This window comes from Hesperophylax consimilis, chromosome 28 (genome assembly GCF_061612785.1).
Source record: "Hesperophylax consimilis isolate HC1 chromosome 28, BYU_Hcon_1.0, whole genome shotgun sequence".
Classification (NCBI taxonomy): domain Eukaryota; kingdom Metazoa; phylum Arthropoda; class Insecta; order Trichoptera; family Limnephilidae; genus Hesperophylax; species Hesperophylax consimilis.
Genome location: NC_142863.1, coordinates 4,196,752 through 4,212,331, shown reverse-complemented (window position 1 = coordinate 4,212,331; position 15,580 = coordinate 4,196,752). Strand labels below are relative to the sequence as shown.

At 35.7% G+C, this 15,580-nt stretch overlaps 1 protein-coding gene across 1 annotated transcript in view; it reads right to left on the bottom strand.

The window, feature by feature from the left end:
• The window catches only part of LOC149410049 (uncharacterized), a 35,126-nt gene extending 25,179 nt beyond the window's left edge, over nucleotides 1-9,947 (bottom strand). The window contains exons 1-5 of the mRNA XM_089648927.1: nucleotides 9,875-9,947; nucleotides 9,594-9,758; nucleotides 5,540-5,796; nucleotides 2,231-2,408; nucleotides 28-239 (exon numbers count right to left, since the gene is read on the bottom strand). Coding sequence (XP_089505053.1) covers nucleotides 28-239; nucleotides 2,231-2,408; nucleotides 5,540-5,796; nucleotides 9,594-9,758; nucleotides 9,875-9,947 — 885 coding nt within the window. The remainder of the gene's footprint in view (nucleotides 1-27; nucleotides 240-2,230; nucleotides 2,409-5,539; nucleotides 5,797-9,593; nucleotides 9,759-9,874) is intronic.
• Between the last annotated feature and the right edge of the window lie 5,633 nt (nucleotides 9,948-15,580).

Sequence of the window (15,580 nt, the reverse complement as noted above, 5' to 3'; positions counted from 1 at the left end):
TATTCAATTCATTTCATTTCCACTTACTCCATCAGCCTCCAGCAGTGTGGTGATGCGCAGAGCCTGCGCAAGGCGTGCGCGGCCCGTGGCGATAGCGTCCCGCTTGCGCGAGGCGCGCTCGTACTGCTCAGCTAAAGCTGCCAGCCGCTTGTGCAGCTGCAGAGCGCCCAGCGCGCGGCCCCCGCTACACAGCGCCAGCGTGGCCGCCTTCAGTTTGCGCGCATACTCGAAGCGCTCAGCTGAACATTACGCAAATATTAAAACAATAAATCTTAAGGTTGGCCTCAGCATGGAAGTTAATATCGACACGATAAAAGTCTTTAACCCTTGGAATGCCGATGTCTATTACTACCTTAGTGTGACAAAGTAAAATGCCGAGCGGTCCGCAGTGGCACTATCTAGACACGGAATTTACAACCCGCTTTTTCATTTTATATCTACGAAATACATGGAACGGATCAGTGTTGTTATTGTTAAGTTTTGAAGGTTTCTTCAGTTTTATTTACATTGGAAAGATCACATGATAATTTTAACACATTTTACGCCGGTCCTACTTGAATGGCATAAATGGCATTGCTATCCGATAAATTTATATAAATATTTTAAATGAATTTCTTTGTAAGGGTTCCAACTATATGTATATGTATTTAAAAATATAAAGAAAGTCTTCCCCATCTTCGAATTCTTGTCTTTTGTGTGGAAGAATATTTTATTTTTGTAACAATTTGTGCGAAAAATTAAAAAAAAATGTTTTAATGTAATAAAATACATGCATTTTTACAAAATAAAACATCACTAAATAGCCCAATACTGACTTAAACTTCAGTTTATGTAGTCATGTTATAAAAGGAGGTTTTAATTTCAGACAATAATTGTACTGTTGGGGTTTTGTTTAAAAATTTTTCATTAAAATATATGTATTATATGGACCTTTGTTTCACCCGCATGAAGTGTGTTAATATATTTATATTTTTTTAAAAGAAAGAAAAACATTCCCGGGTTACGAATAACCTGAAAATATTTGAAAATCTTCTACTACCACCACAGTAAGCGGAAAATGTTGCTTTTGTTGTGAAGCAGGACTTAGCCAGCCTAGGAATTGAACACACTACGCCTGGGTGGGACCCAAACGCGATGGCAACCAAGCCACTGACCGGGCGTATCTACACTCTAAAAAGGGCCCGATCGCCCAGTTGGCTTGAAGGAACCTGGTTGCTCTGCGATTTTAATTGGAAGAAGGAAGATTCTAGTAAACAAATTGTATTTATCAAAGCTTTGAGCAAATCTCTGTTTTATCAAATTAAAAAATGTACACTGCTTAGTCAAGTTCAATACCTTGCAACTCAATAGCCTAAGAATTAGACCAACAGAGGGCAGTAGTTAATTTTATAAGTCATCATAGGGTGTTTTTTTTACGCATCTATTTTTATTTTTTTTTTAATTAAACAGTTTACAATGTGTAATAATATTTGCTAAAAATAATGATATATAAAAATTAGTTTTCACAATTTTTTTTTTGAATTTTTTGATGTTACTCTTTTGTGATGCTGATGCTGAGATGAACATTATTTATTAAGTATTATTATTAATAATTTAAGGAGTTAAGAACATTAAAACTATAAATTTATATCAACAATGTACAATTTAACGATTTATAACGTTACATTATTTAATTGACAAATTTCGTTATTTTGATTTTTTTACATTGAAATGTTCTTTGATCGCTTTGAGTAGGGTTTTGTCGTCTTTGATTTTTCTGATATTATCAGGTAGGTTATTAAAGTATTTTTTGCCTAGAAATGTGTGTAATGATGTTGTGCAAATGAGGTGTTACATTTTTGTATTGGAAATATATGTTTTTGACGAGTACGTCTTTCAGTTGAAAAACTGTGATTTTGTTTTTCTTTTATTATTTGAATTATTATGTTTTTTCGGATAAGATCATTAAATTTTGGTACTTTAAATTCTTCAAATATAAGTTGAGTTGGATAATCTCTCGGTTTTTTCAATATTATTTTAACAATATTGATCACGGACGCTCAAGACATCTATAAGACCTGTTGTGTTGCTCAATTACATATGGTATTAAAGTATTGGTAAATCAAAAGATGAGGAAGAAAGAAATTAAGTTCCTATCTAATTTTTCATTAGGGATTGTAATTTGTAATTAACTTAATTGCTCAGTTTTCATCGGTGAATGCTGCCATGACAGTTTAGCAGAGAAACGTACCCAAGATGGCCCCGTGCTTCTTCTCCTCCAGCTGACGGATGATGGTGGCGATCTCTGGGTCCACGTACATGATGAAGGCGAGGTCATCGTACGGGGAGTAGGTCTCCGCGGGGCTCGGAACTTCTACGCCTTCGGTGTCCAGTGTCACCCCAAACACATTCACTCCCATCAGTGCCACCTACAAACACAACATTGGGTCGTTGATCATGGCATTCGTATGTCAAAGAAAGCAACCTTAACTAACTAACCTTCACAGCGCTCCAAAGACTACGAACCTGAGGGAAATTACTTTGGTGTGAAGCTGATTGAAAATTGATTATAGTTAGTTATCTGGCATAGTGACCATATTTCTTATAGATGCTGTCAGAAATTCATAGAATTTGTGTGTATTTACGGTTCGCAGTAAAATCCCAATAAATAGGATATTTCTGAATATATCAAAAACTAAAAACTGTTTTTGAAGGGCTATGAAATACGCTTTAAGGCGATGCACTACGTCGTGTAATATTTTGAATCGAGCCGCTATCAATAACACACCTTACGTAGATGGCGATAAGGCTTAAATTCCCGCTTAACACCATCCACCTGTTTTGATTTATGCAAGAAAAAAACATAGCCAAAAAGTGCCTTTTATTTTATTTTGTATATTTAAATGTTTTTCGATCATTTTATAAATAACTTAATTAGCCACATTATAAAATAAAACCATAACCGAAAATGGGTTCGTAAGTAAGAGATTTTGAACTTTAAAGCAGTTTTCATAGGCCTTATTCATTTTTTTTTCTGGGCTTATAAAAAGATTTATCTAAAAAATACTCGATTATTTCAAAGGCCAAGATGTATTCTACTCGCAGTATTTAATTAAAGCATCTGAAACATTTCTAGGCGACAAAATTTTCAAATCAAAAACACACTTACTAATGTAATGCATAGTCTTAAATAAATTATGCCTAATAACGGAGGCAATTGAAATTCCCATTAATATTAATAAAGATATAGGGGCTAAACTCAATAGTTGTTGGTATCCGTTAATTGACGGCTACACCAAAACTAAATGCAAAAAACAATCTTAAATTAAAATGTATTACCATCTCTTAGAGGAGTTGATATATAAACACACACTTCACGACAATCTTTGCACATCTGTTCTGATGATGGACACTGTAATACTGTCTGAAGCGTTGGCTAAAGAAGGAGGTAGTGCAACACGGCATATATAAATAAATAAATCACTATAATACTTTTGGCCGTGAAAATCTCAAATCATTTGCTTTCAACACCTGAAAATGATTTATTTTTCATCTATTATTGAGTATGGTATCATAGCTTGGGGAGGAGGCACTTCATCTGCACTAGACCCAATCTATTATTGAGTTTGGTATCATAGCTTGGGGAGGAGGCACTTCATCTGCACTAGACCCAATCTATTATTGAGTTTGGTATCATAGCTTGGGGAGGAGGCACTTCATCTGCACTAGACCCAATCTATTATTGAGTTTGGTATCATAGCTTGGGGAGGCGGCACTTCATCTGCACTAGACCCAATCATAAAGGCTCAGAAAATAATTCTTAGGCTACCTATAATTACAGACTCGAACCTAATCATCCATATTATGAATGTTTTTGATGTTCGGCAGCTATATGCAAAAACTTCCTAACTCATCAGTACACAAATATACATAATTACTACGAAAAAAGTTCAAATACACGATGTACTCGAAGCAACAACAAAAACAGACCACAAATACCGATAACGCATACTACTTTTGGTCAACGAAACTTTAAATACTTTGCGACAAGACTCTACAACATTCTTCCAGACAATATAAAACAATGTGATTCACACAAAAATTTCAAAGACAATGTAAAAAATCCGTACCAAAAATAAGAATAGGGCCTTTACCGGAGCATTCACCCAAATTCGCAGTTATTGAAGTCACCACATTATCACCACATTATTGAGCGAATACTTCTTTATATAAGTATAGGTATGTTCAATTGCTAATAGTATAGATGATCTACAGTCTCTTGTGTCTAGGATGAACGAAGTATGCATGAAGAATGAGTTAATGATGAATGTAAGTAAGTCTAAAGTAATGGTGTTTGAAAGAGAGAGTACGAAAACAGTGTGCAATATAATTGTGAATGGGGAATACTTGGAGCAGGTGGATGAGTTTGTGTATTTAGGAAGTATGTTTACGAGAGATGGGAAGGCTGACAGAGATATCGAAAGAAGGGTAAATGCAGGTAATTCCGTTAATGGAGGACTAAACGCCGTAGGCGCTAACAAAAAATTGTCCAAAGAAGCGAAGTTAGCAGTCCACAACGGAGTGCTGGTACCTACCTTGATGTATGGAAGTGAGGCATGGAACTGGCAAAGAAAGGATGAAAGTAGATTAAATGCTGTTGAAATGAGATCCCTGAGGCGTATGTGTGGTAAAACCATGTTTGATCGTGTGAGGAATGTGGAGATCCGCAAAGAGTGCAAGGCTGATGTAAGCGTAATGAGTAAGATTAAGAAAGGGACGCTTAGATGGTTTGGGCATGTAGAGCGAATGAGCGAAGATAGGAGTGTAAGGAGGATATATGATGCAAATGTGAATGGTAGCAGAAGTCGGGGACGCCCGAGGAAGACATGGCACGATCAAGTGAATCAGATACTCGAGTCGGGCCATGTCAAGAGTCAGAATAATAGAAGAGTATGTATGAGACGATGTATGAATGTGAATGAGGCAAGGAGTGTGTGCCAAGACCGAGTTGTTTGGCGGTCCGTCCTCTCTGCCTACCCCTGCGGGGAAACGATGGTTAGTTAGTTAGTTAGTTAATGTTCAATGGTATTAGGAACTAACACGAAAAATTCTGCCTCAACACAGGCTAGCCTAGTGAGGCGGTATTTGAGAAACCACAACTGTACTTTTATTTTCTTTTTACCTTCACAATATTATGTTTGTATTAATAGTTCTTCATTTTTGTTAATTTTATAACCTTAAATATAAAAGTTACAAATCAATGTACACCATAATATGTATGTATAGTAAGTTTTAATGTGTAAACTTTCCTAAATAAAGATATTATTATTATTATTATATATCTTAAAATAGGTTTGTCTACATAAAAACTAAATTCTTTCAAGAAAAGCATTCAAATGTAATCCATACAAAATTGTACTGTAATTGTATTGAAAGAATTTTTAAGAACAAACTATTTATTCATATTCATTTTCATCTTAATATTTTAAACCATAACTAAAAATAACATAAATAACTTTTCAGTTTTGTCACTTTGTCATGGGGCTGAAAATGAACCTACCTGATTATTTTTATTATCGTCACACTTGTAGGGTTCCGACATTCTCAGGCGCAGATAGGTGGCGGGGATCTTGGGTAGAGAGGCCGTCCTGAGCTCGCGGGACTTGGGCCCCCCCTCCGGGGCCGGGGTGGGGGCAGAACCCGGCGCGGGGGGCGCCAAGCCCACCCACCCCGCTGCACAGTACTGCGGACTGGACGGGGTGCGTGGCGCTCCCCCGGAACCAGCCGAGTCGTGGACGAGGATCTCAATGCGCTCGGCTAACAAAAAAACCAATCTTTTATTTTCAAAATCTGTTTTAAATTTGTTTGTACATTTCACACATCGGCCACGCACTCTTTTCAAATTTCCTGATCTGTAGTAGAATGGACATGAGTTAGGAATGTTTTTTATTATTTTTAGGTGACAGCTCACAATAGCGCCCCTGTATGTGCATTGTAAAGAATGGGAAACTATATCGCCACCCGGTTGGACAGCGTCGAGCCGGGTTAAGATGGGGACTGTAGGTAGGGATCTATACCGCCATCCGCGTCGAGGCGTGTTCTTAAGTTTTTTATTCCAGATAAAATAAAATTACATTTTCCCTTATTTAACTAGAAATAACAATTTTTTTAAATGTATCTAAAACTATTTTTCATTTTTAATGTTTATTTATTCTTTTTTATTTACTGATGGATCCAAATCTCCCGACTCTCCTAACTGTACTATAGGTATTAACGTTTACCACAATTATTCTAATGACAGAATATTTCATTCAATTTCAAATCAATTTTCAATATTCTCAGCCGATATATAACCGATGCATTGCAATAATAGAATCTCTCAAATATATAATCAAAAATAATTTTGAACATTCCCTCGTTCTCTCTGACTCTCTCAGTTCCCTCCAAAAACTTAAATCTAGTCCTCTTCTTTATCCTAATGATCACTTTGTATGCCTTATTCGAGAGATGATATCCTCCATTCAAAGCTCTGGTAAAACTGTAACTCTGATTTGGATTCCTGGACATGTTGGTATTATGGGTAATGATCAGAGATGTGCTTTATTTCAAATAAATCCATTTCAAATGGAAATGCAAAATGCAAAATGGGTATTTTCCATTTTGCATTTTAAATGCTTATCTAAAAACCATTTTGCATTTTGCATTTTAAATGCTTTTCTCAATGCATTTTCCATTTTAAATGCTTTTTTGCAACATTCTTCCTACTATCTCCACTCATCTTTTTTTCATAAGCCCCAAATATCAGTCGGTCCTCAACCTCGCTATGAGAGATAATTTACATTTTTCAAGTTGCTCCCTGGTAGGAGCCCTGGCAATTGAGTGATACCATTACAAAAAATACTGATTCAAATACTGAACATGGGGCCATGACGCTGTAATATTAAATGTTATATAGCAGTTTCTATGTTTTTACGTTGGCAACATTTGTCCCGCACAAATTTTTTGTGGTTCATAATCTGCAGTCGTGGTGTTTTTTGATTTACCATAATGTAATATGTTTGTTCTACATTGATGTCCATTATTAAATGACAAAACTGTTTAAAAATTCTATAATTATTTTAATTGTTTGACTTGAGAAACCATTTTGCATTTTCAATGCATTTTGAAAATAGGTATTTTGCATTTTGCATTTTAAATGCTTTTCTAAAAACCATTTTGCATTTTGCATTTTCAAATGGAAAAGTTTTGACCCATTTCCATTTTGCATTTCAAATGGTTTTGGGTACCCATTTTGCACATCTCTGGTAATGATATTGCGGATGCCTTGGCAAAACAAGGAGCGTCTAACCCTGTTGTTACCCTCGTAAACCACATTCCCCTATCTGACATTTTTTCCATCATCAAAGATAGATCCCGCAATGTTTGGTCGGAGTATTGGCACATTGCTAGTCAATCCAAGGGAGCCTGCTATGCCTCAATACAAAGGACTATCCCATCAAAACTGTGGTTTCAAAAAAAGGAAATGTTTATCTGTTTATTTATTTATTTAGAATTTACGGCACTAGTGCCATTTACTACATAAGTTTTTTTTTTACACATCATAGTTCGATATTAAATTTTGATGAGTGAAACATTAAATCGTAAAATAACACTAAAGAAAGAAGCAATGACAATAGCCTGTTATGTAGTAACCTCATTAAAATAAGTGGCGTTAAAATGTGTGCAGGTTTATACTTTACAAGGGGCATATTAAAAGTATCTACGATTTTAGCATAAAAGTTCCCAAGTTTGTGCTATCTATTTATAAATGAGTTATATCCTGAGACTGTTGTATAATTGTCACAATAATACATACTAGAGGACCTTGATCTAATGGTAGGTACGTGAAATTGAATCAACATGAATATATCAGGGCTATCCAACTGATATTATATTATATACAGGTGACTAAATGTCTTAAATGACTAAATTATTGCCTACCAGAGGCAATAATTTGAATCGTCAAATAATTTGACGGCCGGCATAGTCCAGTGGTAACGCATTGGACTGCCATTCCGAAGGTCGCGGGTTCGAACCCGGCGTGCGCAAATAAATTTTATTTGATTAATTTGTGTTATTTCACAATTAATTAATTAAAATAATATATAGTATATTTGCGGCACGTTCCAGAGTGGAAGATACTACCAGTATCGCCCTGGTGTAAGACCACCATTCAGAATTGAAACGTTGCTCCAAATGGCTTTAGCCGTGTTTAGTGACTAGATCTGAATAGCCAGGTACTTCCCCACCTTCCTCTTTCCCTTCCCCACTTACCTTCAGCCTCACAACATCCCCCAATTGGGGATGCCATAGTCTCACTGGCTCCAGACGGGAGCAGTTGGGACTCTTGTGAGGTATTCACTATAAAAAATAAAAATAAAATAATAATAATAATTACATATGTTGCCCTCCTCGTAACCAATGGATTGCTTGCTATAGTGAGTATGTATGGTGTTTAAATGTATGTTGTCGTGTTGCCGTGTAAAGTGTGTGTGTACTTGGGACGTTTTAATGAATTCTGTATTTGTGTGTATGACTTTATTATTTATTTGTATTTAAGGAGACATATATTATATTCATATAGTTTTCTTAATGTTAACAGGTTTGAAGTGAAATAGCTTTTTGATTACTTTGTTTTGTGTTACCTGCAGTTCATTTATGTATGTTTCATTTATATTTGTCGACCTCTGTGTTTCCTCCCTCCTAAAACATAGGTCTTTTCAAGACCCAGGTTTACACCTTCCTTTCCTCAAAAAGATCCTACCCAAAGCATCCTCAAAGATGATACAGGCCCTAAGGGAAATTATTTCCCTGCGTGGAGTGAATGTTAAAAAAAAAATACTTTTTTTTTTTTGCTGCCCATCTCACTTGGAAAAAGAAATATTCAATTTAATGCTACAAAACTATATATGTATATACGCTCTACCATATCGCATAAAAAAAATAACAGAAATTGAAGCGGGAACCTTGGTTCACATATTATAATTTTGAAATTTAATGAAATTAATATAAAATTTAAATTCACCTTTCATTTTATAATTTGAAATGATGTCCAAGACCAAAAAGTAAAAACACGGCAATGGGGAGAACAAAGAGAATGTAGTATTAATCAACTTGCCAACATTATGAATACAATGTAAAAACATGGCAATGGAGAGAACAAAGAGAATGGAGTATTAATCAACTAGCCAACATTATAAAGATAATTATAAATGATGTCCTAGACCACCCTTGAAGGGTGAAAGTAAAAAGAAAAAACACGGCAATAGAGAGAACAAAGAGAATGGAGTATTAATCAACTTGCCAACATTATGAAGACAATGTAAAAACATGGCAATGGAGAGAACAAAGAGAATGGAGTATTGATCAACTTGCCAACATTATGAAGACAATGTAAAAACATGGAGAGAACAAAAAAAATGGAGTATTAATCAACTTGCCAACATTATGAAGACAATGTAAAAACAACTCGAAAATAAATAAAAAATTAAGACCGTCTCAGAACGGGACATTATTCTATGCTGTATACTTACATCATATACAAACTTTGCCATAAAAAATAGAGAAATATTTACGTATGAGTGTCTGATGCGCCAGCAGCTGTACCCTGGTGACGGCGACGCGCGCCTCCAGCTGCAGCACCAGGTCATGGGGGCCCCGCGCCCCCGCCCCCGAGCGCCACCCCCGGCTAGAGGGGCCCGCCCAGCCCAGCTCGCTGCCCAGGTGGCCCGGGTCCTCACCTTAACGGATAAACAATAGTGCTAATCATAATAATAATAATAAAACAGTAAATTTCTTATACATTACAAACTAAAATATAATATATATTTTTTAAGGCACTAAATTGAAACAATACTTGAAATGGCTTTACTCGAGTTTGGTGAGCAGAACTGAATAATCAGACACTTCCCCACCTTCCTCTCCCCCATCTCTTTCCCACTCCTCTACCTTCAGTCTCACAAGATACCTCAATTGGGGATGCCATTGTCTCAATGGTTGTAGACGGTTGGGAGCAGTGCGGTAGTTACTCTTGTGCGGTATTCACATTTAAAAAAAAAAAGGAACTTGCCGTCTAGCAGTGCCCTCACTGTTTTTGCGCTAAAATTGTCAAATTAAGCCAAATGTCGACGGTATGAGAAGTAATTATGAACTTACCTTGGGGCAAACGTATTATGCTTCATTTTAGTTGAAATAATAAAGGAAAAACATGGAAAAAAACAGAAAATAGCTTGAAATAGACATTTATTAACAAATTATAAGCGGCCATGTTGATTTCTAATGATGTAATTATTTTTACAAGTTTACTATACTACTAACCTAACCTAACCTAACCAGTGGGATATTTTGATAAATATGTCATATTTATTTTGAGTGTAAAAATGAAACGAAGTGAAATTTGTTCTAAGTGAAAGCTTTGCACCTGAGAACAATACCACGGGCACAGTTTGAGATCATCAGGAATTAGTAATTATGTCGGGAAAGTGTTAAATTTTATTGGGCACTCGTAGTCAGCGTATACCAAAAAAAAACGTACTCTCTCGGAGAGATTTGAATCCATCTGACTGGAGTAGGTATTTCAACTCGTGTAAGTTGTAAAAAAGAAAAAACATGGCCTTCACATTAACGAATTTTCGAACCATTTCCAAATCAATTTGAATAAATTCCAAATCAATATTTATACAATGATAAACACAAGCAAAAATAATATAAAAATCACTTACTTGTGGCATAAATGACATGAAATCCTATTCGCTTCGGCATCTTTACTACGACTCCAATCGGCTCATAAAATACCCATTATTCAATCATTTATCAAAAATATTATTGTCTGTCTGTCAATAATCAAGTAAGAATATTTTCAATAAATTCTTTCGTAACGTCGAAGTAAATAATACCGCAATTGCTCATTGAAAAAACAACGATATATTTATAAACCAAATTCAATTATGTGCACAGAACTACGTTAAAAAATCCATACATTCCTTTACATGATTGCAATATGGATTGATAACTATTTTTAACTTTTTTGAAATTATTTATTCCACGCGACTGACAGATACCTCGTTTTTGACAGAGAAAAACTAGACACTTTCAAATTTTAAAATGTATGTCTTGCACGTAATGTCACTTTAGTTAAGATATAATACTGTTAATTACTCGTATGTATAAAAAACAGCACATTTTATACGTAAAACCAGCACATTTTGTAGATAAAGCCAGCATTTTGCTGTAAAATCGTAACAATTTGATTCGAATGACGTCTGGCGTGTCTACCAACCCCAGGAACAATTTTCAAGGGGTAAGAAAATGCATTCCTATGAAATTTTCCCTAAACCCTTCTGCAAGGGAAAATGGACCTTGGTGTGTTTATAATTGAGGGTTAGTTTTGTGTGTGTGCTTATTTGCGCATATGCGCTTTCTGACACGGAAATCGATAATTCGTTCAATGAGAACGGACGTCACGAAAATGGTTTGTTGTTTTACGTTGTTGGTTGTGCCTCTTGGCGGTTTTGACAGGCGTCGCCCCTCGCCAGTGTAAATTTTGAGCAATAATATGATCTGGAAATCAGCGTATTTTACAGGGTGTCCCTAAATTTATCCTTTGGAGATGTGCTAGGTCAACTTATGTCGGACCAAAATATCATAAATAAATTTTGTCAAAATCGACATCTTAGGTCAGTTTTCAGAGTGCCACAGATTGCCTAAGATTCTAATTTTTATTACTATTCCGAATAGTCCTGCTATTTATCACAGTATGCCCGCTTCATTCATTCCCCGGCGGGATTGATGAGGTCCACAGGGCGACTGGCTCACTATACGAAAGAAAAAGAATTAATCACAGTTCAAAATAAATCTAAAAGTGCCTGTTCAGATGCACTGGTGAATTTTTATTAGCTAATTTCAACTCCTCAAAAAAAATATATACCAGGCTAACCTAGCAATTTATTTAAAAATATTGCTTTATTTGTTTAATTTTTAAAATGGTGTAACTTTTTACTTTGGAAAACAAAAATAATAGCCTTACCTAACCTAAACCAACCTAACCTAAGTATTAAGTAAGTAGTAATTTGAATTTTAGATCGAAAAATGTTTCTAATTTTCTTTTATTTAATAAATCAAAAACAACATTTCCTTTGAAATCATGAGATTTGTAATTAGGTACTTTAATAGCTAATAAACCATGAATTGTAAAGAATTGTACAATAGGCTCTGCCACACGTACACTTCGGCCACCACGCAGAAAAGTCTAAAAATGGACTGCGCTGTAAACCGTTACGTCACTTTCGGACTTTACTTTTCTGCGCGGCGCCCTGGAGATTCGCGTGGTACCGTCGCTCCGAAGTGTACGTGTGGCAGAGCCTAATTTGTCCAAATTAATGTAACCATCCTTCTTTCAAACTTTATTCTTTATATTGGCTTTCACCCATTAAGAGTGATCTTGGCCATACATTACAACATTATTCTTATTAATAAATACAACAAATTACAGGATAAAATTGATTACATAACATAACGTAACATAAATAAACCAAACATAACATAACATAACATAACATAGCATAACATAACATAACATAACATAACATAACATAACATAACATAACAAAACATAACATAACATAACATAACATAACATAACATAACATAACATAACATTAACATAGCATAGCATAGCATAGCATAGCATAGCATAGCATAGCATAGCATAGCATAGCATAGCATAGCATAGCATAGCATAGCATAGCATAGCATAGCATAGCATAGCATAGCATAGCATAGCATAGCATAGCATAGCATAGCATAGCATAGCATAGAATAGCATAGCATAGCATAGCATAGCATAGCATAGCATAGCATAGCATAGCATAACATAACATAACATAACATAACATAACATAACATAACATAACATAACATAACATAACATATATAACATAACATAACATAACATAACATAACATAACATAACATAAACGGTACAGAGCTGGTAACAGTAGATTATCACAAAATTATTAAAAATAGGAACCTGTGTACAATATAAGTGGGCGCTTTTCGTTATTTAACCAAAGATTTTTCTAAAATTAGGAGCGTTTTTTTTAAACAGAATTATGAAATTGGCAATCTTATAAACAAACACAGCATATGGGAGTAAACAAATGTGACTATAAAACATAAAGATAAACATAACACAAACATACCATGAACATAACATAAACATATCATAACATAACATGAACATAACATATCATAAACATAAACCTACCATAAACATAACATGGGTGTAACATAAACATATCTTAACAGAAACATATCTTAACAGAAACAATACAGAGCTGGTAATAATAGGTAATTACAGAATTATAAAAATAGAAACCTGTGCACAATAGTAGTGGGCATTTTTTGTTAAGAACAGATTTTTCCAAAATTAGAAGCATTATTTTTTTTTTAAACAGTACTATGAAATGAATATAAACCAATACAATAAAAGAATCAAGAAAAATATACAAATGCATAAATAATAGTGTTTTAACTCAGTCAAAATATGCAGAGTTGGGATTAGTAAAAATAGATGAAAATAAAGATGAAAATAGGAACCCGAACAAATGAATACAAATGAAAGTGAAAGAAATTTGGTGTATATTTATTATTATGGTCAGATATTAAGGCCATTTTTATAAATAAATTTTGCCAACAAATGGTAAATTTCAGGAGTGTTTAAACTAAGAAGGCAGGGAATACTGGTAGGCAATTTAATATCAAGTTTTACCAATTCATGCATGAAGTTTGGAAATTGGTCATTGATAGGACACTCAAAAAAATTATGGTCCAGAGTATCCTCTGACCCACAATCACAGTACGGCGAACTGACTATGTGGAACCTGGCAAGATGGCTAAGACAACAAGTGTGACCCAGCCGCATTCGGGTTAAGGAAGAAATATATTTTTTAGGCATGGTAGTGTATTTGTGAAACCAGGGCTTAACAGGAATAGATGGTTGAATTAATGAGTACTGGTGACCTTTTATCAGGGAAGATTTTTTCCATTCAGAAGACCATTGGAGTTGGTACTTAGTTTTTAGAATAGGGAAATGGTCTCTGACCGGAATAGGGATATTACTTAACGGACCATGGGCAGTGGCTTCCTTAGCAATATAATCAGCCATGTCATTTCCAGTAATACCGAGGTGTCCCGGTATCCAGGCTAGGACCACTGATGCATGAACCAGTGACATGGAATGTAGTAGGTCCCTGATCGAGCAGATTAGAGAGTCGCTACTGGAATTGAGTGGGGATGCGCTTATTTTTTGTAGTGAGCTAAGTGAATCTGAAAGGATGAGTGCGTTTTTAATATTTAATGATTTGACGAGTTGAAGAGCTTCTATGATAGCTATGCATTCAGCAGAGAAAATGGAGCATTCTTTGGGAAGTTTGTGTGGGAAACACAATTTTCTGTGAGGAACATAGACACTGGCCCCGCAATGGGAGTCCTGACTGAGTTTGGAACCATCTGTGAAAATTTTAACCATCAATGTAACCATCCTTCTTTCAAACTTTATTCATGCCGGTAGGTACCATAATATTAATTTGACAACTCGTAGTAGAAAGTAGGAACCACGATCATGCGAATTCTGACTGGATGAAAGGGTGGTTTTCAACACACTACCCTGAACAACACTGGAACCTTAATGTACCAAAAAAAATACAGACAGTTGAAATTCCAAATGGTCGAGTAAAACAGGACTTCGCTACGCTCAATCAATATTTTGATCATATTCTATTTTGCCACTGTTCTGTTTTATCCGGTTCCGATCGCCTGACGTCACAAACGCTCTCCATACGAACATATTATTTTTGGCAAGTAAAAAGGTGACAGTGAGAAAAACCGTGCAAATACCAAAATCGATAAATGTATCATTACAAATTATGAGCCGTGAAGGAGCGCCTATGAACACTCAAACCTCATAACACCCCTGTTCAAGCATTGAAGAGACTCAGGCCCGCCATAAAGGGGCGTGCAGGACGTGCAAAGCACGCGGGCGGCACGTTCAGGGGGCGGCAAATACAGCGATCTCGTCATTTACCAATTATTTACAAAATAAGTAATACTATTACAAAAGTTGAAGAAGTCTTGGCTTGTCTTGACCAGTCTACTAGTCTTGACTTGTCTTGACCAGTCTACTAGTCTTGGCTTGTCTTGACCAGTCTACTAGTCTTGACTTGTCTTGACCAGTCTACTAGTCTTGACTTGTCTTGACCAGTCTACTAGTCTTGACTTGTCTTGACCAGTCTACTAGTCTTGACTTGTCTTGACCAGTCTACTAGTCTTGACTTGTCTTGACCAGTCTACTAGTCTTGGCTTGTCTTGACCAGTCTACTAGTCTTGACTTGTCTTGACCAGTCTACTAGTCTTGGCTTGTCTTGACCAGTCTACTAGTCTTGACTTGTCTTGACCAGTCTACTAGTCTTGGCTTGTCTTGACCAGTCTACTAGTCTTGGCTTGTCTTGACCAGTCTACTAGTCTTGACTTGTCTTGACCAGTCTACTAGTCTTGGCTTGTCTTG